The 23,848-nt window shown below is 40.3% G+C and overlaps 1 protein-coding gene across 3 annotated transcripts in view; it reads left to right on the forward strand.

Moving 5' to 3' along the window:
* RB1CC1 (RB1 inducible coiled-coil 1) overlaps positions 1 to 23,848 on the forward strand; it is a 60,267-nt gene that overhangs the window by 12,819 nt on the left and 23,600 nt on the right. For 2 of the 3 annotated variants that reach the window (XM_082674917.1, XM_082674919.1), the window contains exons 2-14: positions 4,695 to 4,808; positions 5,753 to 5,872; positions 6,867 to 6,993; positions 7,164 to 7,334; positions 11,932 to 12,134; positions 13,793 to 14,219; positions 17,961 to 18,131; positions 20,742 to 20,926; positions 21,093 to 21,279; positions 21,364 to 21,445; positions 21,568 to 21,629; positions 22,879 to 22,982; positions 23,702 to 23,828. In XM_082674917.1, the coding sequence (XP_082531043.1) occupies positions 5,802 to 5,872; positions 6,867 to 6,993; positions 7,164 to 7,334; positions 11,932 to 12,134; positions 13,793 to 14,219; positions 17,961 to 18,131; positions 20,742 to 20,926; positions 21,093 to 21,279; positions 21,364 to 21,445; positions 21,568 to 21,629; positions 22,879 to 22,982; positions 23,702 to 23,828 (1,917 nt within the window). In that variant the 5' untranslated portion in view covers positions 4,695 to 4,808; positions 5,753 to 5,801. Of the gene's footprint in view, positions 1 to 4,138; positions 4,250 to 4,694; positions 4,809 to 5,752; positions 5,873 to 6,866; positions 6,994 to 7,163; positions 7,335 to 11,931; positions 12,135 to 13,792; positions 14,220 to 17,960; positions 18,132 to 20,741; positions 20,927 to 21,092; positions 21,280 to 21,363; positions 21,446 to 21,567; positions 21,630 to 22,878; positions 22,983 to 23,701; positions 23,829 to 23,848 lie in introns of those variants that run through there. The other variant, XM_082674918.1, reaches the window with a different exon arrangement.

The raw sequence follows: 23,848 nt of genomic DNA on the forward strand, positions 1-23,848 counted from the left end.
CTGCGGGTCACAGGTTGAGCTGCGGCTTTGGGCGGGCGCCCAGGTTTGTTTGAAGGACACAGGAGCTGCTGCAGCTTGTCAGTTTCTCTCATTTGCTGCAGGTGTTGTGGAGGAGGGCGGCGACACTGAGGTCGGTCGCTAATCTCTGATGCTCCTAATTGACTGAGAGTGAGGTCGTGAAAAGGAAAAGGAAAGGTGGAGTGTTCCAGATTGAAGGAGATTAAATAGATTTTACAGCTAAATGCCGCACATGGTCCTGAGTTGGATCCTGAATTGGGAGAAAAAAACTTCAAAGAATATTATTGGGGCAGTAATTTGAATATTGTCTGTGGATTAGATAAACAGTAGTGATCAGTGATTTGATAAATGTACTTTGATTATGTACAAGAAAATCCTTGCTGTTAGGAAATACACATTCTGAAATATTTATGGATAAAGAGACATTCTACTCTGTCTTCAGATTACTCTCATAGTTCAGAAAAAATATATCTAATATTTATATGTATCTAAAGAGAGAGAGGAAGAAAGAAAGAAAACCGTGCACGTAGCATGAACTGGTCCAAATGGTAAAGCAGTGGAGCACAGTGGGTGAATCTGGGCAAAGGGCAGAAGGGAGTTTTTTGTACTAGTTTTGTTACCTTTTTTCTTATGTGTGAAACTATATCAAAACAAAAAAGGTAAATAATATTGAAAAGGAAACAAAGAAAGAAAACTTAGAATAATATAGTGATTATTATAAAGACTTTATGTTTAGTCTCAGAGAAATGCTGTGTCTTCCTGTAGTGCTTTCCCCACCTTCCCAGGACGGGATTCCTCTCACCCCCTGCGACCCTGTCTAAATGGACCCACACAGAGGCCTGCTGCCGTCACCCCAACCTAAAGTAGGTCCTCCTTCCTGCCCACTCTTCATTCATTGTAATCATCACAACTTACATCATGTTTGCTTTCTTCTTGTTTGATGCCTTCTTCTCCCTCAAGATGGTGGACTCCATCAGGGCAAAGACCACATCTGTTCTGTTCACAGAATTCCCAGTCCTGGCGCCTAAGTTCATAGGCATTGGGTGGATTTGGATGAATGAATGAATGAATGAGTGAATGAGTGAGTGAGTGAGTGAATGAATGAATCATCTGCGCCACCAGTGTTATTATACTTCTGTTTTAGTCACATACTTCAGCTGTATAATCTGTCGTGAAACAAGATGGCTCCTCTTCACCTGTAAGATAAAGTTTGTGCATTCGCTGACATTTTTTAACTAATTCGCCCTTTTATCCATGAAATCTTCATTGACTGCAGTCATGTGATGCCCTGCTTATCTCTAGTTTCCTCTCTTGATAACAGCTCAGGTCTGCATCCTTTCCCTAGGGATGCACCCTCTCGCTGCTCTTTTCTTGTCAGTCTGAGTGCCTTTCCTGTTTCCCTATCATCTCTACATACTTCTTAGACAGTATTGCGATTATGGTCGTTCTGCTTACTTTTCCTGGCGGCAGATGTTACATTTTTTTCCATTGTTTCTGTATCTTCAATGCTCAGCCCTTGAATGTACAGAGTCTACAGAATCTAATGTTGGGTACGTTTCTCGAGTGCTTGTCTTAGGCGTTGCGTTGGATGTTTATATATATATCGTGTTGCTTAATTTTTAAGCTCACTGGATAAGATGAGTTTCCATTTTTTCTGGTAATTGAGGTTCACAGAAGTTCTGGGACTGTGCTGGTCTTATTTACTGTTACATCCCACGTCTAACATAGTGCATGGTACGTAGTAGGCAACCTATGCATGAATAAAGTCAAACTCAAATAATCAGAGACAGGGTTTACATGTAAAATAATGAAATACTATTAGCAAGCATTTGAAAATAGGGTGATAGCAAGGGTACAGCGACCTTGCTGACTGGGTGCGTTGCCTGAGGAGTATAAATTGGTAAGAGAAGCAAGCCTAACAGCCTTGAAATTTTGGATGCTTTGACGCAGCAGTTTTACTTCTAGGATCTACTTCATGGGAATGATCCTAAGCATAAGAACAAATGTGTACCTGTGAGATTAAAAAGCAAACACCTGGAGATAGGAAATAGACTGTGGTGAATTCACAGGTTGGAATGCGTTTTGGCCATCAATATTGATGTTTATGAAGTATTTGTAATGGTGTGGAAGGATGATTATTAAGTGATGGACAAGTAATTTAGAGAAGTCAAGATAGTCTGGATAATGTTCTGGTATGAAATTCTCATTTAAACTTTCAGTGATTTTTCACATGTTTTTCTCTCACACTACAAGCCCCACAGGGGTGGGCAGGGGACCGTGCTTATTATTACCCAGAGACCCAGCTCTGCTGCTTGGGATGCCCTGATAATCAGCTCTTTATTTATCACTTCAGCCTGTTGGCTTCCTAGTCACTTTCCTTTATTCATTAAAAGATTTGGTTCTACTGTAGTGTAACGGGAACATATCTCTTCGTGTAAGTTAGGTATCTGTTCAGTTGGGCTGAGCCGCTGGGGTTGCATTTGTAGAGCAGTTGCATCACCCATAATCGGTAGTGGGGCGAGTGTGTTGGTGGTGGGTGAAATGCAGCCTTACTTATCCTTGGTGGAGATAAAGAACCTGTGGTCAGTGCCACGCATGTGACTTCTTAGCAGTCTTCATAATGAAATCCTTTACTGGTGTAAGATTAATCATTCATTTTATTGAGAAAGTATTTTAGAGCTAGTTCCCAGGAATACAGGGTCCTTGCTTTAAAGAAGCTTGCCGTTCAGTAGAGGTGAGAACTCTGTAAAGAAACATCACAGTATATGCAGCGTAGAAGCGCACGTGGAGGACATAGTCAGCACAGCTAACGGCAGGATTGTGTGATTAACTCTGTGAAAGACTGTGCGTGCGGGGGTGGGGGCAGGGGGAGGGTGATCACAGCAGACCAAGGAAGGAGGCTCTAGGCTGGGGAACAGCCCTCACGAAGGCTCAGAGACTTGAAAGGGCTAGTTTTGTTCAGGAAGGTAGGCAGGGTGGTATCTGGGAGTGACAAGCTGGGGAGGGGTGGGAAGCGGTGGGGAGGCTGCGGGTGGAGAGGAAGAAGCCACGCAGCGTCTGCTGTTTTCCTGGGTGTTATCATTATGGTTAGAGACCCGAGAAGACAGAATTGGACTGTCTGGGTTTGAGTCCTCACTCATTACCCTGTGACATTACTGAAGCCCGTAATTCTTAGTTTCCTTGTCTATAAAGTGAGGATGATGATAGTATCTACTGTAAAGGATTCTTGTGAGGATCCAATGAAAACGTTTCATTTAGTAAAGCGTTTAGAGCAGTCGCCTGGGACATAGTAAATACTGGTAAACGGTGGCCGCTGCTGTTAAGGTCATCCTGACCCTGGTTGGTGTCCCGGAGCAGAAGCGCCTGACCACCCGGGTTGAGAATGGCTTCCCTGAGGGCGGTGGGAGGGTATATGTGGGGGTGGGGGTGGGGTCAAGGAGGTGGGGAGCCGGTTGAGAAAGTCCAGAGTCAGCGAGGGCTTGGGTAGTCACAGGAACAGGGGTAGGTAGCGTAGATGTTGCGTCAGAACCAAGCAGACGTGGATCGTTACCGACGTTTATGGATCTGTGAGGAAGACGGAAGATCTAGGGCAGCACGTGAGAATGGGTGAATGTCAGTTCCATCAACAAAGAGAAGCGAAAAATGAACAGAGTTTCAGGTGGCAGAGCGTATTCGAGAGGGGTTGTGTAGAGAACTTGGGGCCAGGGAGTGGTTCAGGCTGGGTTCGGTGGTCGGCAGTGGTGCCTCTGCAGCTCCGGGGGGGCGGTGAGGTCCCAGCCGAGCGCTAGGGAGGTGGCCTAGGAGGACGAGGGGCCCGGGCAGGCTGGCGGCGGCCCTGCCCAGCGCTGTCCTGTGGGCCTATGGTGGGCTGCCGCGCTACCTGTCGCTGAGGAACAACTACCATGATCTTCGCTGTTTAAAACAGCACAGACGTATTATTCCACGTTTGTGGGCACGGCTCGGCGGGGTCCTCTGCTTCACCGTCTCTCACAAGACTCCAGTGAAGGTTTCAGCCCGGGCGGGGTCTTGTCTGAGGCTCAGCAGGAATGATCCGCTTCCGAGAGCTCGCTGTGGTTGTCAAGAACCGGTGGTTCCTCGCAGGCTGTCGGACTGATGCCCTCGGCTTCTTTCTGGCTGTTGACTTCGGTTTCTTGCCACGTGGGCCTCCCCTATGACAGTGCATTCCATGGAAGCTGGCAGGAGGGAGGTCATGGTCCTGAGTAGCCATCATGTAAGTGGCACCCCATCACCTTGGCCGAATCTCAGTGGTTAAAGCAGATCACAGGCTCTGCCCACGTGCAAGGGGACTTGGGGAAGCCGAGGGGCTGCCTCAGAGGCCCAGTGCTACGGGCACCATTTTATTCCTGTCTTACAAAAGAAGAAACTGAAACAGTTAAGCATGCAAGTAGTGGGGCCGTTATATTTTAAGGACTGAAAAATGGCTGTACGCCTTGACAGTGTTGGGGAGTTCTTTGGGGACTTTTGTTTGGTGTCTTTTTAATGCAGTGGTGTAGGTCAAGGTCATATGCTTGTGGTTCAGTGAATGTGCAGGTAGGAAGAGAAGCAGAGTAGAGATTACTCTTTCAGAAGGTAATGTTAAAAGGAAGAGCACTTAACCGTTTTTTGTAGTCACATTGAATTATTTCTCTCTATAATCAGAAATTTTTCTTTTCCAGTTCACTGAGTTTAACCAGTAATGCCATTCAGTTGCCAGTATCAAGCAAAGCAAACATAAGCCACTTTTAATCTGCTTTTTAAGAAAGTGGTAATCCTTTTCACAGTGCCTGACGGTAAGTCACAGTTCCTGCCTTTATAAAGGAGTTTTGATCTAATGCATTTAAAATAGCGATTTTGGAAACATTAATTTTAAAGCCTTATTTGCTTTTTTCTTCCCTCATCTGCTCTAAGTTCATGTGGAGAGAGCATAAAGATAACTACTAGTTTCTGGAAATGTATTTGTCATCTTTCATCACTTACATTGATATTGGGGATTTTTACCTCCAGTTGTTAAAAATAAAACACTAGCTCTTGACATCTGTCCCTTTTATTTATAGATGAGGAAGCTTTATTTTATATATGGGGTTTTGACTTGGACAACTAGGTGATGGCAGGGTTGTTTTAAATATTCTGATTCCCAGACCTGTGCACTTTCTGCTGTTCCACAAAGTGATGAACTGTAAGGGCCAGAGTTTCTTACGTGAAGTGTTTCTAACTCAGCGTGGAGGTGGAACTCAGAGTAAGAGGCACCTGGTGGAAGGAATAGGGACTGACTCTTTCCCTCCTATTGCAAGTGGTGGCTCTTCTTGTTTGCTGTTAGTAAGTTTAACCTTAAGACTTTTTCATTGTTACAAGGTAGAAGCAGGGGAAGAACTTTTGGAGTTAGGATGATGTTGGACCAAATTTTTAATTTTTGTTTTTCTTCTTAATGTAGGGTGGTCCATGAGAGCAGTGTGAAATATACACCAAACTGTTCTAACTACTATCTTCTTTCTTCCTCAGAACAAATTATTTTTCTTTATGATAGAAGTTACACTTCTCATTAGCCTCATTACTGTTCATTTTTGTTTTTTAAGCAACAAGTTTACTGAATTGTCCAGTTAGCCGTTCTAGACATCAAAACCTATTCCGTTTTTTTGTTGCTTATGTAGTATAACTGTGCTCTGTCTTATGTGAGCATAATTGTCTTTGTACTTGCGTTTGTAAATTGACCACTTTTCTTGTCTGTTTCTTTCAGTAATCGTATCAGAGTGAGGTATAAGCTCACAGAATCCAGAGAAATCATCATGAAGTTGTATGTATTTCTGGTGAACACTGGAACCACCCTGACATTTGACACTGAACTTACAGTGCAAACGTGAGCTGGGTTTCATTGATTCTCATCAGTTTTGCATTTTGTACATTTAAAAAGTTAAAGAAAGATTTGATTTTGAGAATACTATTCCTTTATTAAATAAGAGTAGCAGTATGGCAAGTCTTCACTTTTTTATCCTCAGCATATTACGTATACAGTTGTCATCTTCCTCTAAAGCGCTAATGATAAATTTGTTAAGTTGTGCTTTGTTCTGTTTGCGTGACTGTGTTTTTCAGAGTAAACATACTGATTTCAAACCAAAGCAGTCGAATAGAAGTAAGTTTTCATAGCTAGTTGCTCTTCTGAGTTGCCCAGGGCGCTGCTGAGGGGGTTATTGCTATAGCTACATAAACCAGCATGTACCAGCCCTGTGGTTTTTCGTCACTGTTTTTATTATTTTATGTGAATAAAGTCAATAGTGTTTGTTTTGTTTGTTAATGATAGAATAAAATTTCGAATTAATCTTATTTTTTAATGGAATTATGAAATTATTTTTTTGAAAGTTCTAGTTTTTATAAAATCTGATTTGACCTGTAAAGGAATGGTTTTTTGAAAGATTAGGAAAAGAAAGCGATTTCCATATGGTGTAGACTTCATGTGTTTTGTGTAATGTGATGTGGAGATTTTAACACACATTCTTTGTTCTGAGGATTTTAACAGACCTGATGCTAATTTGAGCATGTTCCTTTGCTACGTTATATAAAGATCACAAAAATAAATGTTTCTACTGCCTGCATTTCATAAGCTCACTTTTAGGTGTGGGACACGGGTGATCGTTGACCTTCTAGTTATTTATGATTGGCTGGTTGATTATGGAATCCAGCTGCAGAAACAAGAAGCTTGTAGTGTTTACTACTGTTTTTGGGGAAATTTTTAGAGTGAAATTAATTTATCTGTCAGGTATTTTTACACAGTGCCACTTGGATAATGAAAAAAGTTGTCATTGGGCAAATGTAAATAGCTGATGTTTTGGCCCCCTGCCCCCCCTCTTTTAAAGTGTGGCTGACCTGAAACATGCCATCCACAGCAAGTACAAGATCGCTATTCAGCACCAGGTGTTGGTGGTCAACGGGGGAGAGTGCATGGCTGCAGACCGGAGAGTGTGCACCTACAGTGCCGGGACGGTAGGTGTCCAGGGCCTTTCCTTCCATGCAGACGCACTCCAGCTTCACGGAGGGGCTCAGGGCTCGTGGTCGCAAGGAATGTGTATCTGATTGGTGTATGGAGGGCAGTGTGCACGTTCGGTATTTGTAACATTTTACTTCTTTTTTTTTTTGAATTTTTACTTCTATAGGACACAAATCCAATTTTTCTTTTTAACAAGGAAATGATCTTATCGGAACGTCTACCTGCTATTCCTAAAACTACCTTTTCAACAGAAAATGACATGGAGATAAAAGTTGAAGAGTCCCTTATGATGCCTGCAGTTTTTCACACTGTTGCTTCAAGGACACAACTTGCAGTGGTAATTGTGATATTTATTTATACCTAGTACAGTTTAAAATTAAAAATTGGCATTATTTAACAGAATAATGTCTTATTCACATGCTTGGTAATGTTTTTGTGGACTATTAGCTAACTAGGCATTGGCAAATGATCTAAAAAATTGATTGCTTCTAAAAGCATTCAAATCTTGGGCTTCCCTGGTGGTGCAATGGTTAAGAATCCGCCTGCCAATGCCAGGGACACAGGTTCGAGCCTTGGTCCAGGAAGATCCCACATGCCACGGAGCAACTAAGCCCATGCGCCACAACTACTGAGCCTGAGCTCTAGAGCCCACGAGCCACAACTACTGAAGCCCACGTGCCTAGAGCCCGTGCTCCGCAACAAGAGAAGCCACCGCAGTGAGAAGCCCGTGCACGCAACGAAGAGTAGCCCCTGCTCGCTGCAACTAGAGAAAGCCCATGCACAGCAACAAAGACGCAATGCAGCCAAAAATTAATAAATACAAAATAAATAAATTTATTAAAAAATAAAAGCATTCAAATCTAAATAGCAGAGTAGTCTAAATTATAGAGGAAACATGCCAAAAGCATGAAAAATAACCAACTTTGAAAAAATATTTTGTGATTACTTTGTCTGGATTTTAAATTTCAGGCGTGTGCTTTGTTCGTCATCCTACGTTTGCAAACAGTTACAAAATCTTAGGGTGGAACAACTGTCTTAAACATGGTTTGTTTACTCTTTCCTAGATGATGGTGTGCAGTTAATGACTTCAGGACATTGCTTTGATCGGTGCAGTACCTATGTTTGAGTAGACAGACATAGGCACAGAGAGCTTAAAGAACTCTTAAGATTGTGACTTTTCTCTCACATCCATATTTAGGTCCTGGAGGAGCGCCCAGTCTCTTCCTAATACATACACCTCTGTTGCTGCTTGCAGCCCCCGTGCATTGTTTCCCAGCCATTTGGTTTATTTTTTGTTTTTTTGTGTTTATTTTTGACTTGCTGGTACTTAACTGTAATACTGGCTGTAAGCTATCAGTCGTGGGACACATTTTGCTTTCAGACATAAAAAAAAAATGTTATCTTTTAGAATCAACTGAAAAAGAGTATTTACCTTTTATAAAAATAAATTAATGAAATAAACTATTAAGTAGTAATATTTGCGTTCTTAAAAGAAATTTCAGAGCAGGTTGTTTTAATGTAGTACATACATTTGTGAAACTATACCATTTTTCACACAGGATACAACATAAAAAGAATAACCTCATCTTTCTGGAATATGCTTAATAAACATTAAAGAGTCAGGAAATGATTTTTAGAAAGCAAAATTATTTTTAAAAAGACAAACTCTGTAAACTGAATTTATGTAATAGAGTCCTTGAGATTTGTTTTCTGATTATTGGTCTATAAATAAATTAATAAAACTAATAAAGATAGGTTACACAGTTGCATGCCACTTAAAAAGCAATGGTTTTGATTTAATTGAAAAATATAGATACTACATGCTAATAGAAAAATGTAATATTAGATATAAAAATTATAGGCTAACCAAATAGGACATATAATTGTTAAGTGATTAGAGTAAAAAATCAAAAGAACAAATAAAACTTGATAAAAAGATTTAAAAATCAAACAGATGAAATGAGAGAGAGGATTAGTGTAGCAGTAAACAATCTTTGCAGTATCTAGTGATGCCAGGTGACAAGTTAAAGAATTGTAAAGGTTTAATCCAGGCATGGATTAAGTCAAGTAGGAAAGAGGAGGGCGTATAATGAGTAGCAGAGAAGAGCTAGGAATGGATACTATCTTCATTAAACTAGCAAAAATCTAGATAGGATATAATAGAAATAATAAAGTGAATACTAAACATAAAATAGTGAGATTAATACAGTCCTCCAGTATTTGGTTATTAATTAGCCAACTTTTCTCTTATTAAAAGAAATTTTATGGTATGATCAAAACAGAAAACAACTATGCCATCACAAGAAATACTGCTAAAACAGGTTGCTAAAGTATAAGAAGAAAGATATGCATGGAGCTAGTAGATAGTGGTTGTTAAAAGCATTAAACAGAAAAAAGTGAAATTAATAATAAAAGATTTAATTTGTGAAAAAGCCAAGCCACATCTGTGTTTGCCTATCAACACAGGCTAAAGATAACAATATTAATCCCAGGAGAACTTTTAATATAATGACGTACGTCAGTGTTCATAGCAGATGGTGGAAACAGCTCAAATGTCCAGTGGATGTATACACAAAATGCGGTATATTCATACAGTGGGATATCATTCAGCCTTCAACAGGAAGGAAATTTGTGATATAAGCTACAACATGGAGAAACCTTGAAGACAGTATACTAAGTGAAATAAGCCAGACACGAAAGGACAAGTAGCGTATCATTCCAATTATATGAGGTCCCTAAAATAGTCAAATTCATAGAGACGGACAGTAGAATAGATGTTACCAGGGACCGAGGAGTGAGGGGAATGTTGAGTTAATTGTTTAATGGATGCCGAGTTCCAGTTTGGGATGATGAGAGAATCCTGGAGATGGGTGGTGGTGATGGTTGCCCAGCAATGTGAACGAGTTCATGGTACTGAGCCATACACTTAAAGATGTGTTAAAACGGTAAAATTTATGTGTGTTTCACCACAAAAAAATTTTTAAGGGAGATTTTAATACATTTCTCTCATAATCAAAAGGATCTTGTGGACTAGATTGAATTCTCTGAATCCTAAAAATATAGAATATACTTTTTTCCTTATAGATAATAACCCAGAAGAGTATCAAAAGACTAATATATTAATAGCAAAAAGCAGATGTTATAGGGATACAAGGATGGTTCAATATTTGGATATGTATTAATATAATTAATTGCCTCAATCACTAATACTTTACAGGAGAAGACATAGAGCATCATATTAATGTTGTCTGGAAGAGGCATGTGTTAAAAGTCAGCAGCTGTTCCTAATTAATTAAATAGCCCTAGAAGGGAGCAAAATAAATGTAACACAGACTCGACCAAATATAAAAAGATAATCAGCTTTCAAGTAAGTGAAAAGCTAGAGTCACTTGCATAAATCAGAATAAACCTGCTCAGTATTCTTTTGGAACTTCTGGGAAATATACTGAAGTAAAAAAAATCAAGTAAGTGGTGAAGTTAATGGAAAAGAAGTGAAAACATCCATTTTAGATGATACGATTGCATATTCGGGAAATCTGAGAGAATTTAATACAAGCCCACTGGAAGGAATTGTAAGGTTGATTGGGTGTTTGATAAATAGATAAACATCATTCCTATTTCTCTGTATTGGCACTGCTTTAGAATAGAAATGGGAAATAAATTGCATTCTCAATAGCAACAACAACAAAAGTCTATAAAGTTCCAGAACATAAAAACTTATTATTTTTTTAATCTTTAAAAAAAATTTTATTTTATAATGGAACATAGTTTATTAACAATAAAACATAATCAAATGAAAAGATATATTCTTAATGTTCATGATCATATTCTAATTACTATCTGTTCACTAGCTTAATTAGTTACAGTTAATTGCTATGATGAAGCATTTTTGCTTTGGGGGGGTGAGGGGAATTTGGTTGTTTTGTTTGTTTTGTTTTACATAAAATGGATATTAAGTTTGCTTGGAAGGATCACTGTCCAGGAATAGCTAAGAAAGTGATGAGAAAGAAGAATGGGAAGTGGAGGGAAGAATGTACCTCTCAGTTTGTAACATTCACTCAGAGCTACTCTAACCAAGACAGAGACCCACAGTCAAACTGTCCATCACGTCAGCAATTAGAGGCTCGGTCTTTTTTTTGTTTGTTTTTTTGCTGCACCACTGGGTTTGTGGGATCTTAGTTCCCCCACCAGGGATCAAACCTGGGCCCCCAGCAGTGGGAGTGCAGAGTCCTAACCACTGGACGCCAGGGAAGTCCCCAGCCCTCTTGTCTTTTAACCATCCAGAGCGTGGTCTCCAGAGTCAAGTTTCCCAGTTACTTGGGTGACCTTGGACTGTTGTCTTTACTGCTAGTGAAATTAATAATAGAGTGTTGTTTATTGATAAACATATTTGAAAATGGACATATCACAATTACACATTCATAATTTTTAGTGCACTTTCACAAAGTGAACGCAAATTTTAAAATACGGTGTCACCCCAAAAGCCCCACTTCATGCTTTCTCCCTTTCAGGACCCATTATTTCTTTCATGAAGTTAACCAATATCCTGACTCCTAAAACGGTTTGTTTTCTTTTGTGTCTGGCCTCTTGGACTCAGCATTACGTTCCTGAGACTCGTTCATGTAATCACGTGTATTAGTGGTTTGTATTCACTGCTGTGTAGTATTCCACCATAGCAAGTTCACAGTTTTACTTTTGATGGTTGTTGCTGCGTTGCCCTGTGTGGACCTCTAGCTGCATTTACTCCCAGGAGCAATGAGTTCCTCCTCATTATCACGGCAACAAGCAGGAACCAGAAACGGAAACTTTCCTGTAGCAGTGCTTCCTTTGAAATGAGTTCAGAGCACATTCATGCATGTATGTAAGTACACATATGCAGACGTGCACACAAACATTACCTTCTTTTACCGATTATTTCTTCTTTTCCAATATAGGAGATGTATGAAGTTGCCAAGAAACTTTGCTCTTTCTGTGAAGGTCTGGTCCATGATGAACATCTTCAGCACCAAGGCTGGGCGGCAATCATGGCCAATCTGGAGGATTGTTCAAATTCCTACCAAAAGCTACTTTTCAAATTTGAAAGTATTTATTCGAATTACCTGCAATCCGTAGAGGACATCAAGTTAAAACTTACTCAGTATGTATGCCAGTAAAGTGGGTAATAAGGTGTTTGTTTAAAATACCTTTGCAATTTATCAGTAGTTTTAGTAACAGTAATTGCGTTCTTAGTAGGCCATATATTTATTATAATTGAGGTTCATGTTTTTGAGACTTTTATGATGACTTTTATGGACTGTAAGATTTTTAAAATTATGGACAGTTTTATCCTCCATATATTTTATGAATCTGCCATGTTTCTTTTTCTTGTATTTTCTTTATGTAAAAGACTCCAAATACTTCTGAAATCATTTAGAAACCAGGAACCTTTGTCTCTTGCCTTGCTACCAGTTTTACAATAAAGTAAAGCAGAATGCAGAAGTGACAATCTAATGGGGGTGGAAGGTTTTCAAACGTTAGGCGGGCAAGGAAAATTCTATTTTTCTTTTTAAATATTGCCATATGATGAAGGCTTGCTGAGATGGAAAGAAACCTTTGTGTTCCAGTTCTCATTTAGATGTTTTTCTGGTTCTTTGCATATAAGCCCATCTGATACCCATTGGTTCTTTTTTAAAAGGGCTATAATGAATGTAAAACAATACGGCAATAATTCCACACAAATGTAGCCCTTTGTTGTGTGTGTGTTTGTGCTTTCAGTGTTTTGTATTCATTTTTTTTTGGTTCTTAAACTTTTTATTTAACTAGAGTTGGAGGGAAGTATTTTCTTTTTCTTCTTTCAAGTGAACTTTATTAATTGAAGTTTCTCTATTTTGTGGCATGAATGTTTAGAACGTTTTGGCCTTAAGTGGACAATGGGGTGCATCTTGGGAAGGAAGGAATGATTAATGAAGACTGGAAGGAGCATTTACAACTTTTATAACCTGAGATTTCAAGTAACTGTTTTGGGGGGTGGGTAGTTCTCTCAGATGTTAATTTAATGTAGGATCCTGAATTATTTTACATAGTTTTTACAGAAGTCAAATCATCAAGATTTCATCTTTTCCCCATGTTTTTTTTTCTTTGTTTTTGTTTTTGTTTTGTTTTTGCGGTATGCGGGCCTCTCACTGTCGTGGCCTCTCCCGTCGCGGAGCACAGGCTCCGGACGCGCAGGCTCAGCGGCCACAGCTCATGGGCCCAGCCGCTCTGCGGCATGTGGGATCTTCCCGAACCGGGGCACGAACCCGTGTCCCCTGCATCGGCAGGCGGATTCTCAACCACTGCACCACCAGGGAAGCCCTCCCATGTTCTTTTGACAGCATACATCTACCTACCTGTTTATTTTCAGGGAGTGATGAATGCAAGAGTTAACCTTAATCTCTAATAAGAGTGTTAATTTTATGCTTTGCTTTCAATATATCAAAAATGTTTTATCTTTAAGCTAATCAAACATTAAACTTTCTATGGTAAATCTTTTTTATAAGTTCCAATTTTTTATACCTTAAGGTTTGTTAAAAACCAAGTGTCCACGTGTCTAGTGTAAACTTGCTATCTTTAGAGGGTGTTTCAGCATGTGAACGACATCCTCCTTCCCTCTGTCTTCTTTTAAAGAACACCTCATGGACTACTTAGATGCATGTAGTGTTAACAGAGAGGTGGTGAGATTTCTGTGTGTGATAATAACATATTATTTCTTTCAAAATGCTGACCTCTGACTAGAGCAGTCCCATTATTTTACTGACAGGTCTTTTGTACTTTAAGTTTAGGAACTGCGGTTTCAGTCATGGCCAAGATTCCACTGTTGGAGTGCCTAACCAGACATAGTTACAGGGAATGTTTGGGAAGACTGGATTCCTTGCCTGAATGTGAAGGCTCAGAAAAGGCCGATATGAAAACCTCCACTGAACTGGTGCTCTCTCCCGATATGCCTGCAACAATGAACAAACCCTCCTTAACCTCATTTCACAAGTCCGTGCAACATGTAGCCCCAGACACCACAGATGCTGAAAGTGGAAAAGAAATGAGGGAACCTTGTCCAAGTCCTGTCCAGCAGGACGAAGCTGCAGTAGATGCTAAAGACGGTGACCTGCCTTTTTTTAATGTTTCTTTGTTAGACTGGATCAATGTGCAGGATAGGCCTAATGACGTGGAATCGCTGGTCAGGAAGTGCTTTGATTCCATGAGCAGGGTAAGAGTCATCTGATTTTTCTTGTCATTTAACCACTTGAAATTATGTTACCTGTACTAAATATTTTCTGTACAGTAATGGGAGAAGGGGCGGGGGTAGTACCATGTTATAGCGGAAATAATGAGCCTTGGAATAAAACTTTATAACCATATCTAAGACTTTGGACAAATCAAATCATTTAATGCATAACCTTATTTATGAACTGATAGTAAATTTGGGAAGATTATTAGAAGTAATATAGGTAAAATCTCTATGCAGTGCCGAGCCTTGAGGTGTCCACTCCAATGGGGATGGTCTTGGTGGTGGTGGTACTTTGAATTTTTTTTCTCCTGATCCTGTAATATTGCTTGGACTTTTTAATATCTTCTATCCTCTAATTTGTCCCTACAGTTAGGCTCTTTGATCTGCTAGGTAAAACTTGAACAGTCTTGCTGGTTTTCATTATTGCGCCTTGAGTACTGAGCATTCTCTACAAGTAAATCGATAAAATGATAACATTTGGCCATCGCTGTTTCTTACATTAACTTAATAATGATTCATACGTTCACATTTACAGATGCTGTAGAACTTTCAAGCTTTTGGGGGGAAAATATTAATGATATAATTTCGTTTTTATTTATAACAGTTTTTTACACTGAGAATGATTGACGTTCGATGAAATACACAAGTCTCGAGTGGTTAGTTCACTGGAGTAACCAACATCCAAAGGCAGATACATTGAACCTTTCCACCTCCCGGAAAACCCCCATGGGCCTCTTTTGCATCACTCCCCCCGCCACGCCCCCCCGCGCCCCACCCCCTCCCAGGGAACTCATCTCTGAGGTTTAAAAGAAGTAATTTTAGATACAGTATCTGCCTGAGATATTTTAAAATTCAAAACCTAGACATTGCGTTTTTAGTTTGTAACCATAGTGACTTGTGTTTTGGATTAAGTTCTCCCCCAAGTACACTTATAAAAACTTTTAAACCTGGGGAATAAATCTGGAATAAACCTCTTCAGATCTGATCAGTAAGTGGATAGAAAATCTTTGAGGCCTGAGAGGAGGTTGTTGAGGCACATGCGTCAGTGATGCAGACCATATGAAACAGTATTTTGAAGGCTGCTGTTGTCTAAAGATGATGGGCAGAATACTTAAACTTTTCTCAAAGGTAAACTTTTGACTTGGAAAAGAGACTTATTAATCTTTGGTTGGTTATTGGGGGAAAGGCAGCACACTGTCTGGGATGCCTGGAAAATAGCAGCATGTTTTCTCGTTTAAGTTGTTGGACAGTAGAAATGGAATGCATTCCAAAGTTTATTCTTAGTTCTCTCAGTGCACCCATTTCCTTGATGACATCCTTTAGGCATTTCTTTCATTTTGACCATTTATTATTTGTTGTCAAAGAACGCTTCAATTAAGACATTTGCCAGGGTGGGGAAGCATGGAATATATTGTGCAAAGATTACTGCCAAAAATGAATGAAAACTAGTGTTCCTATTCAAACTGTTGACATTTTAGTAGCCTAAAAATTCCATCTGTGATTGTGGAAAATCAACCACGTGATTGTGATAGGGTGATTGAAGCGTCATCTTTTATAATTCCACGTGAATCAGAGAACAGGGCTCTAGGCCACGAGAACCACTTTTTTAAAGGGCTTGCATTTGGCTTTGTGTTTGCATGTTTAAATGAAATCTAGCAAAGCCATAAGTTTTATTCACTTTATATGACAAGAGAGAAGAAACGGTGGTCCTTTTCTGGCTTAATAACGAAAATTCACAATAATTCATACCTACAGAATTCAGTGAATCTTAAAATATTCTTCCATGCTTGTCTGTGTAGTTGTGTTGTACTCTGCATGAATTATGAGATACAGAAGCATTAGAACCAGGAGCCATGGTTTGGAGTTTGTTTTTTCTTCCTTAAATCACTGCTGTGTTTTACGTATAGCTGTAACTTGGCCCAGGTTGAAATTTTGATTATTTTAGTCATCTTTTTTAGCCTTTTATCACCCTCATAATTTATAACTAGTCAATACTTTGGATTGGAAATGTGTGCACATTGGACTCACCATGGAAATGAGGAAATGTTCACATATGCACAAGTTTTAGTTAATATTGCGTGAAGCAGGTGCTGCCCGTGTTAAATAATGGCTGTTAACTTTTTTGTGATGTTAGAAATGCAGCTTCTTATTGACTACACTGAATTCTTGATAACAGTTCATTTTTAACTGCTTTCGTATGTTGTCTGTGAACCTAACACTGTACCTAAACTGAGTAATTTACGGTCCCTTTGTGGCGATCAGGGAAGACACGAAGGAGGTGGTATTGACTAGGCTCCTCACAGGGGGGCTGAGGTGGGCTTCAGCAGCTGGCAGGACAATCCGTGTGAACAAAGATGAAGCTAGAGAAACAGCATTTGTCTGCAGTTCAGTGTTCTGTGCTTTGGGGACGCGTCTGGGTGCCGAGGGAGCCGTTTCGGGATTCCAGCAGAGGACAGCTTAGTAATCACGGCCGATGTCCCCGTGGAGGTGTGAGCGGGCAGGCAGAAACCCGCTGAACATTTGTGAGAAGGATGAAGGGTTGGACAGGCGCGGGGAGTTCACCTCCTTCGAAATCCTGTAAGAAACAGTAAGGATGGGCCATAGCCCAGAGTCCTGCGGGATCTCGCCTGTTTATGGAGGAGACAGAAGAGGAGCCAGACCCAGCGGAGGGGACGCCCGAAGCTGCGAGGGGTGGTCTCCCTCCCACGGGTAGGTGGGCTACACTGTGAGCCCCGCCGGAAGCCAGTGCACGGAAGACGCCAGTGTGCAGTGTTCTTCCAGGGGAAAGTGGATCAGGGTGGAGAGAATTTTGGGGGTTCCTTGAATTACCTAAATCCCAGAAATCTTGGAGAATTAAAGCCCGGGAACAGGAGAGATTGCAGAGTAAGAGAGTGTAGTTGATCAAGCAGCTTCCTTGAGGAGCTGCAGACTGAGAATAAAGGTCTCTCCAGGAGGGAGGGAGGTTTGAAGGTGTTACTTTGTTTTAGGGGGAAGTTGATCGATCAGACAGGTAATGACCTAAGAATGTGTTTTCGTTATTAGTTCTGCTCTACTTCATAAGACCTTGAAAATAACATTTTCGGTGGGATATTGAGAATTGAAAGAATTGTGGCTTGAATTGAAAGGTGTGATGCGGCTTCCCTGGTGGCGCAGTGGTTAAGAATCCGCCTGCCAGTGCAGGGGACACGGTTTGAGCCCTGGTCCAGGAAGATCCCACATGCCGCGGAGCAACTCAACCTGTGCGCCACAACTACTGAGCCTGCGCTCTAGAGCCCACGAGCCACAACTGCTGAGCCCACGTGCCACAACTACTGAAGCCCGCGCGCCTAAAGCCCGTGCTCCACAACAAGAGAAGCCACCGCAATGAGAAGCCCGTGCACCACAGCAAAGAGTAGCGCCCGTGCGCAGCAGTGAAGACCCAACACAGCCAAAAATAAATTAATTAATTTTAAAAAAAAGTTTAAAAAAAAGTGTAATGTCTAGAACTAGATTCCTACTTATGTATCCCAATATAATCAGTAATAATTGTGTTTTATTAACACCATAACTACCCTGTTCTTAACCTTCTTGTGGAAATATAACCTTGATTTCTCATGCTTTTGCTTTTCTGTATTTTTCACTATTACTGTTTTTCATTAAAGATGTGTATCAAAATAGTGTGAAATACATTTTAAGCTATTTGCAGAAAATTTCATTCGCACATGTTTCCTTGTCATTCAGCTTGATCCACGGATCATTCGGCCCTTTATAGCAGAATGCCGTCAGACTATTGCCAATCTGGATAATCAGAACATGAAGGCCATCAAGGGGCTGGAGGACCGGCTGTACGCCCTGGACCAGATGATCGCCAGCTGCGGCCGACTCGTCAACGAGCAGAAAGAACTCGCTCAGGTGCTTGTCGCAGACTTCTCTCAGGAAAAGGAATTCGCGGTTTTCTAGACCCGTCTTTTATGTCAGTTGCTGTGCACCGTGTTTTCACTTCACCCATGAATGCTGTTCACACGGTATTACTGGTTCCACGTAGTAAAGGTGGAGGCCAGTTCTTCGCGTTCGGGTTTGAGAGCACCACGTGAGCTGAGGCTGCGGAGGGTGACGGGGAGGCGGCCCGGAGACGCTGTGAGCGGCAGGGGAGACCTGCGCACGCGACAGCCCCGTGCTCGCCACCCGAGCAGCCCCCTGCTCCCTCCTGAGGAAGCCGGGAACCTCAGAAAATTTAGGTCTCGTTTAATGCAGTGTTCTAGGAGCCCCGTTGCCAGGTTAGGTTGATGACCAGCAGAGGGTGGTGGAATCGAGGGGAGTTTTCCACGTGGTGACTGGCTGTGACTCTCGACTGCTTTGTGTGCCCCTCCCCTGGCGAGAGCACTCTGTGAGAACAGCCTGGAGCCAAAAGAGGCCACTTTTCTAACCTTGACGCTCACACATGCTTTGCTGGTTCAACTTGCCCTGCCACCATTTTTCCTCTAAATGTCTTCTTTCATTAGAACGTCAGAGTGGTCACTTTAATGGGTACAAATGTTGTATTTCACGTGCGTGGCTGAGGACGTGTAGTATCGGGGAGGTAGTTAAAGCGTGTAGATAGAGCCTTGCTGTGTTCTTTTTAAACATGTTTAAAATATTTATAGCATTTTTATAGTTTACTAACTGAATTCATCTTGTAATTACCAGGTTCTCTTTTTCTGTCTCTTGATTTTGGATCCGGCCCCCTTACTGTGAACTGAATTTCTTTATCTTGTGTTTGCACCGAATGGAGCCCTCCCAGTGTAATGCTAAGATAGATGTGATACTGGGTGTCCTTGGTTAATTCCTGATCTGTAAAAATGATCGACATTTCACCATTACAGTGTTCGTAGTGGGTTGTTTTTCCTCCTTGTTTTAATAGAAACCCTTTATCAGATTAAGAAAGGTACGTTCTGCTTCGAATCTTGGACCATCCTTGGATTCTTGGAATAAGCTCAATGTGGTCATAGTATACTGTCTTTTTAACGTATTAGCTGTATTCCTTTTAAGGAATACATACATCCTTGATGTATTAAAGTCTATCATACGTTAACATATCCTTTAGTATTTCCTTCCAGGGGCAAATGCAGGTTTTGTCATTTGAAAATCCTTTGTTTCTGAAGGATATTTTCTCTTAATAGAGAATTCTAGGCTGTTACTGATTTACTTGTAGCACTTTGCCTTTGGTTTGGGTTTTAACAGTTTGACTGTGACATGGTGAGGTGTGGCTTTCTTTGTATTTCTCCTGCATTGGGCTTGTACTTCATGAATTGTGGATTGATGCCATATTTTTCTTGGATTCAGTAAAAAGCAATTGAAAACCTATTAAGATTTTATCAAAAGAGAATAAAGCAGTAAGTTACTTTTTAAAAATAGATTAAGTTACAGAAAAAGCACAGCCACGGTTAAGCACGCAGGATATTGAAAGAAAAATAAGATGTAAAATAATTACTAAAATTATCTTACTTTCATATATTGAATCATCTCGACTTTTTTTTAACACACATCATTTAAACTTAAATATTTTCATGATATTTAGAAAAAACATGAAACAGAAAAGAGAGAGAGAACTACCAGAAAGTAAGAAGACACACTTGCTGTCCTTTGTTGGTTGTGTGGTTGAGCCCTACCAGGATAATTACCTATAGTAGCAAGTGTGACAGCGAGATGGGTGTGCAGATCCTAAAACTTCTATAACATGGTAACTAGTGAGTAGAGTAGGGAAAAAACCTGTGAATACAGTGATCAGCAAGATGTCTCATCAAGATGTCTTTGGACTTTTTTTTTTAAGTGTTTGCTCTTGGCTTTGGCACATCTGTCTGAATTAATCTATAGTCTAAAAACCATCCCTGCCTAACAGAAAGATGCAAGGTTCACCTGTGAAAATAAATAAGGATAGCTAATAAAAAAGTGTGATAATTACTCTTCCTATGAAACAATAAAATACACTGTAGAAGTCATTGTTCTAAAGATAATGAGCACAGATCAGTGGAACAAAGTGTATAATAGCCCAGAAATACCAGAGGAGGGAATGACTTTTCAGGGAGTAGTGCAAAGTCGATGGATTTTTATTGGGGGAAGTGTATAATATGCTATTGAATATCATTGATTAGATTAAATCTGTTGTTAGTTTTCACAGGGCTTCAAGTCAGTGCCCCTGTTTTTATTTACCTGTGCTCTGACTGAACTGTGGTGTAACAGGAGTTTACAGTCATAGGTTCTAGTTCTGATTTGCCTGCTGTGTCCTTGGATATGTTGCTTTAGCTTCCTGGGTCTCATTTTTTTTTTTCTAGCACGAAAATGGAACAGAATTAGATGAGCATACATTTCTTAAGAACTCTGAATCTTTGCTATGGACACACCTACTACACTCAGAAAAGTAGGAGATTTTAAAATCTTATTTGAAAGTAGAACAGTTCATGTCTAACGTAAAGCTTTTCCTCTTAAATGAATGCTCATGGTTTTCATGAAAGTTAATATCCTTTAAAATATTTTCTCCCAAAGGGATTTTTAGCTAATCAGATGAGAGCTGAAAACTTGAAAGATGCGTCTGTGTTACCTGATTTGTGCCTGAGTCATGCAAATCAGTTGATGATTATGTTGCAAAATCATAGAAAACTGTTGGATATTAAACAGAAGTGCACCACTGCCAAACAAGAACTAGCAAATAACCTTCATGTCAGACTGAAGTAAGTGATTCTAGGGTATCTAATTTGGGATGTTGAGAGTTGATTTTTTTTTATTTCTCCCAAGTGATGGCGTAATCTTATCCCCATGTTGACATACTTCACTGGTTGATTGACATGGGCTTGGATGATGTTTACAGAGTTTGTGTGTCTTGATTTCATTCTGTAGGTGGTGTTGCTTTGTGATGCTTCATGCTGATCAGGATGGAGAGAAGTTGCAGGCTTTGCTCCGCCTCGTTATAGAGCTCTTAGAGAGAGTCAAGATCGTTGAAGCTCTGAGTACAGTTCCTCAGATGTACTGCTTAGCTGCTGTTGAGGTTGTCAGGAGAAAAATGTTCATAAAACACTACAGGGAGGTATGCAGGTTGGATTGTACTTTGATTGTGCCTGAGCCTCAGTGACTTGGCGTGTGACACTAACAGAGGCTTTCCTTTTCTTAGTGGGCTGGTGCTTTAGTCAAAGACGGAAAGCGATTATATGAGGCTGAAAAGTCAAAAAGGGAATCCTTTGGGAAGTTATTTAGTAAGTGTTCTTTATTAATAACTTATACTTTTTAAGAAAAATGCTGTTTTTATTTCGTAGATACGAATAGCATTATATAGGATGAGTTGTAAAATAACCATATTGTTAATTTCTTTACACAGGGAAGTCCTTTTTAAGAAATCGTCTGTTTAGGGGATTGGACTCCTGGCCCCCATCCTTTTGTGTACGTAATTTATTTTCTAATATGACTAAATCCTGTGTGTGTTCAGATCTTTATTTCAGAAGTAGAGATATTTATCAGAAACAGAAATTTTTTATCAAAATGTTTTTGGCTTTAAGATGAATTCATAGTTTTTGGTCAGGAGTTTTCACTGCATGGGACGATGAAGTCCTACTGCACTGTCCAGATGGGTGGGAACAGATTCTCTCCCTCACCTTATCTGTCTCCACCCCTCCTGTCCCTGCCGCCCTTTCCCTCCCCTCCCCTCCCCTCTCATTCATGTTGCACAAATCCGAATAGGGTGACCCATCAGGTCATCTTCATTGAAACCATGAAAAATAAGGTTGCTGTATTTCTAAACCAGAGTGGTCTGGGGACCACTAATTTTATTACATGAAACATATGATTCCGTGATCAAAGAAGTTTTGGAAATGCTGTAGGTTTGTTGTTTTCTCCTCAGACACACTGCTTAACTGTTAAACATGTGTTTGTACTGCAGGATTCCTTAGGACTTTAAATGTATGTGCTTTTGTGTATCTATGAATGAGTGTTGTAATAGGCAGGATTTCCCACACTCCTTTATCTAGGAACCCTGCTTAATGAAGGGTGTCTTGACGTCTCTAAATCTGCCTAAGTGATGACTCAGACCATTGGAGCTATCCTAAAAGGTGCATTTCTTGGCAGTATTTATAAAGAAATGGTAGATAATTTTTTTATGAATCTGAAATTGGCTAAGACTTTGTATTTTGGAAAATGTAATGAAAAGGTGAAGAAAAGGGCAAGGAGGAAGTTTTGCGTAAGAAAAAACGATCTTTACTGCATTAAAACAACACAGCACGCTAGTAGGTGACAGGAATAGATACAGAGGGCTGGGGCTGTCCTCACGACTGTGCTGTTGGTCAGGTAGAAACTTGGCAATAGCCTATGTAATAGCGAGACAAATGGGTTCCTTTAATGCTGGCGAGAATGCCAGAATTCCCATGAAAAGACGCTGAGAACAGAGAAGTGGGGAGTGAGCACGGCAGTTGATCACCAACAGCTTGCACGTCCCTGTTATTTCAGACTCAGAAAAGTGGTCTCCCCATCCTCACTGAATAGTCCTTCATTTGCATTTTATTATTTTATTCAGTTTCTTAGGTGTGAGGAGATCATTTGAAGCATTTTTGTTGGTTATTGAATTTGATTATACTAAGAAATCAGTTACAAAATTATACTGTATATTTTTTTGTAAATTACTATTTTTTTAATATAGACACAGAAGCCTCGAAAGTTTGACTGTGAACTTCCAGATATTTCATTAAAAGATTTACAGTTTCTGCAATCATTTTGTCCTTCCGAAGTTCAGCCGTTCCTCAGGTAAATACAGTTCATATTTTTAGCTTTAGTTCCTGCCTTGTGATGATTTCGTTACTCTGGAGCTGTGGGAAGGGCAGCAGCACCGCGAGGGGTGCCGGAGCAGAGGAGCACATCGTGAGAGCTGCCTGCTCGTGGCTGCTGGGAAGTTTCTGGGGAGTATAAAGGTGATCAGAAAAAAACGAAGAAGATAAACTAGGAGGGAATTAATGCCTTACATGAAGTTAATTCTTTTCTGGTAGTGATCTGACATTGTTGCATACTGTGAGAGATTTCTGATTTATCACTTTTATTTACTATATATTTATTTATTTATTTATTTATTTAATTGGAGTATAATTGCTTTCCAGTGGTGTGTTAGTTTCTGTTGTACAGTGAAGTGAATCAGCCACATGTATACCTATATCCCCTCCCTCTTGGACCTCCCACCCATCTAGGTCGTCACAGAGCACTGAGCTGAGCTCCCTGTGCTATACAGCAGGTTCCCACTAGCTATTTATCTTACACACGGTAGTGTATTTATGTCAATCCTGATCTCCCAATTCGTCCCACCCTCTCCTCCTCCCCCCCTTTAATGATATGTCTTAGTCTGCTTAAACTATTCCTGGTATTGACTGAAAGACGATGGTGAGTTGCTTTTGACATAGTTTATAGTATTTGGTTGCAGTTATCCATTTTTCATTGAGAAATTAGAAATCTAATTCGATTGTGCTCTGTTTCAGGGTGCCCCTACTTTGTGACTTTGACCCTCTGCACCAGCATGTACTTGCGCTACATAATTTGGTAAAAGCAGCACAAAGTTTGGATGAAATGTCACAGACCATTACAGACCTACTGAGCGAACAAAAGGCAAATCCCGTTCTTTCCAG

This window comes from Grampus griseus, assembly GCF_964374135.1.
Source record: "Grampus griseus genome assembly, chromosome: 17".
NCBI classification, from domain to species: domain Eukaryota; kingdom Metazoa; phylum Chordata; class Mammalia; order Artiodactyla; family Delphinidae; genus Grampus; species Grampus griseus.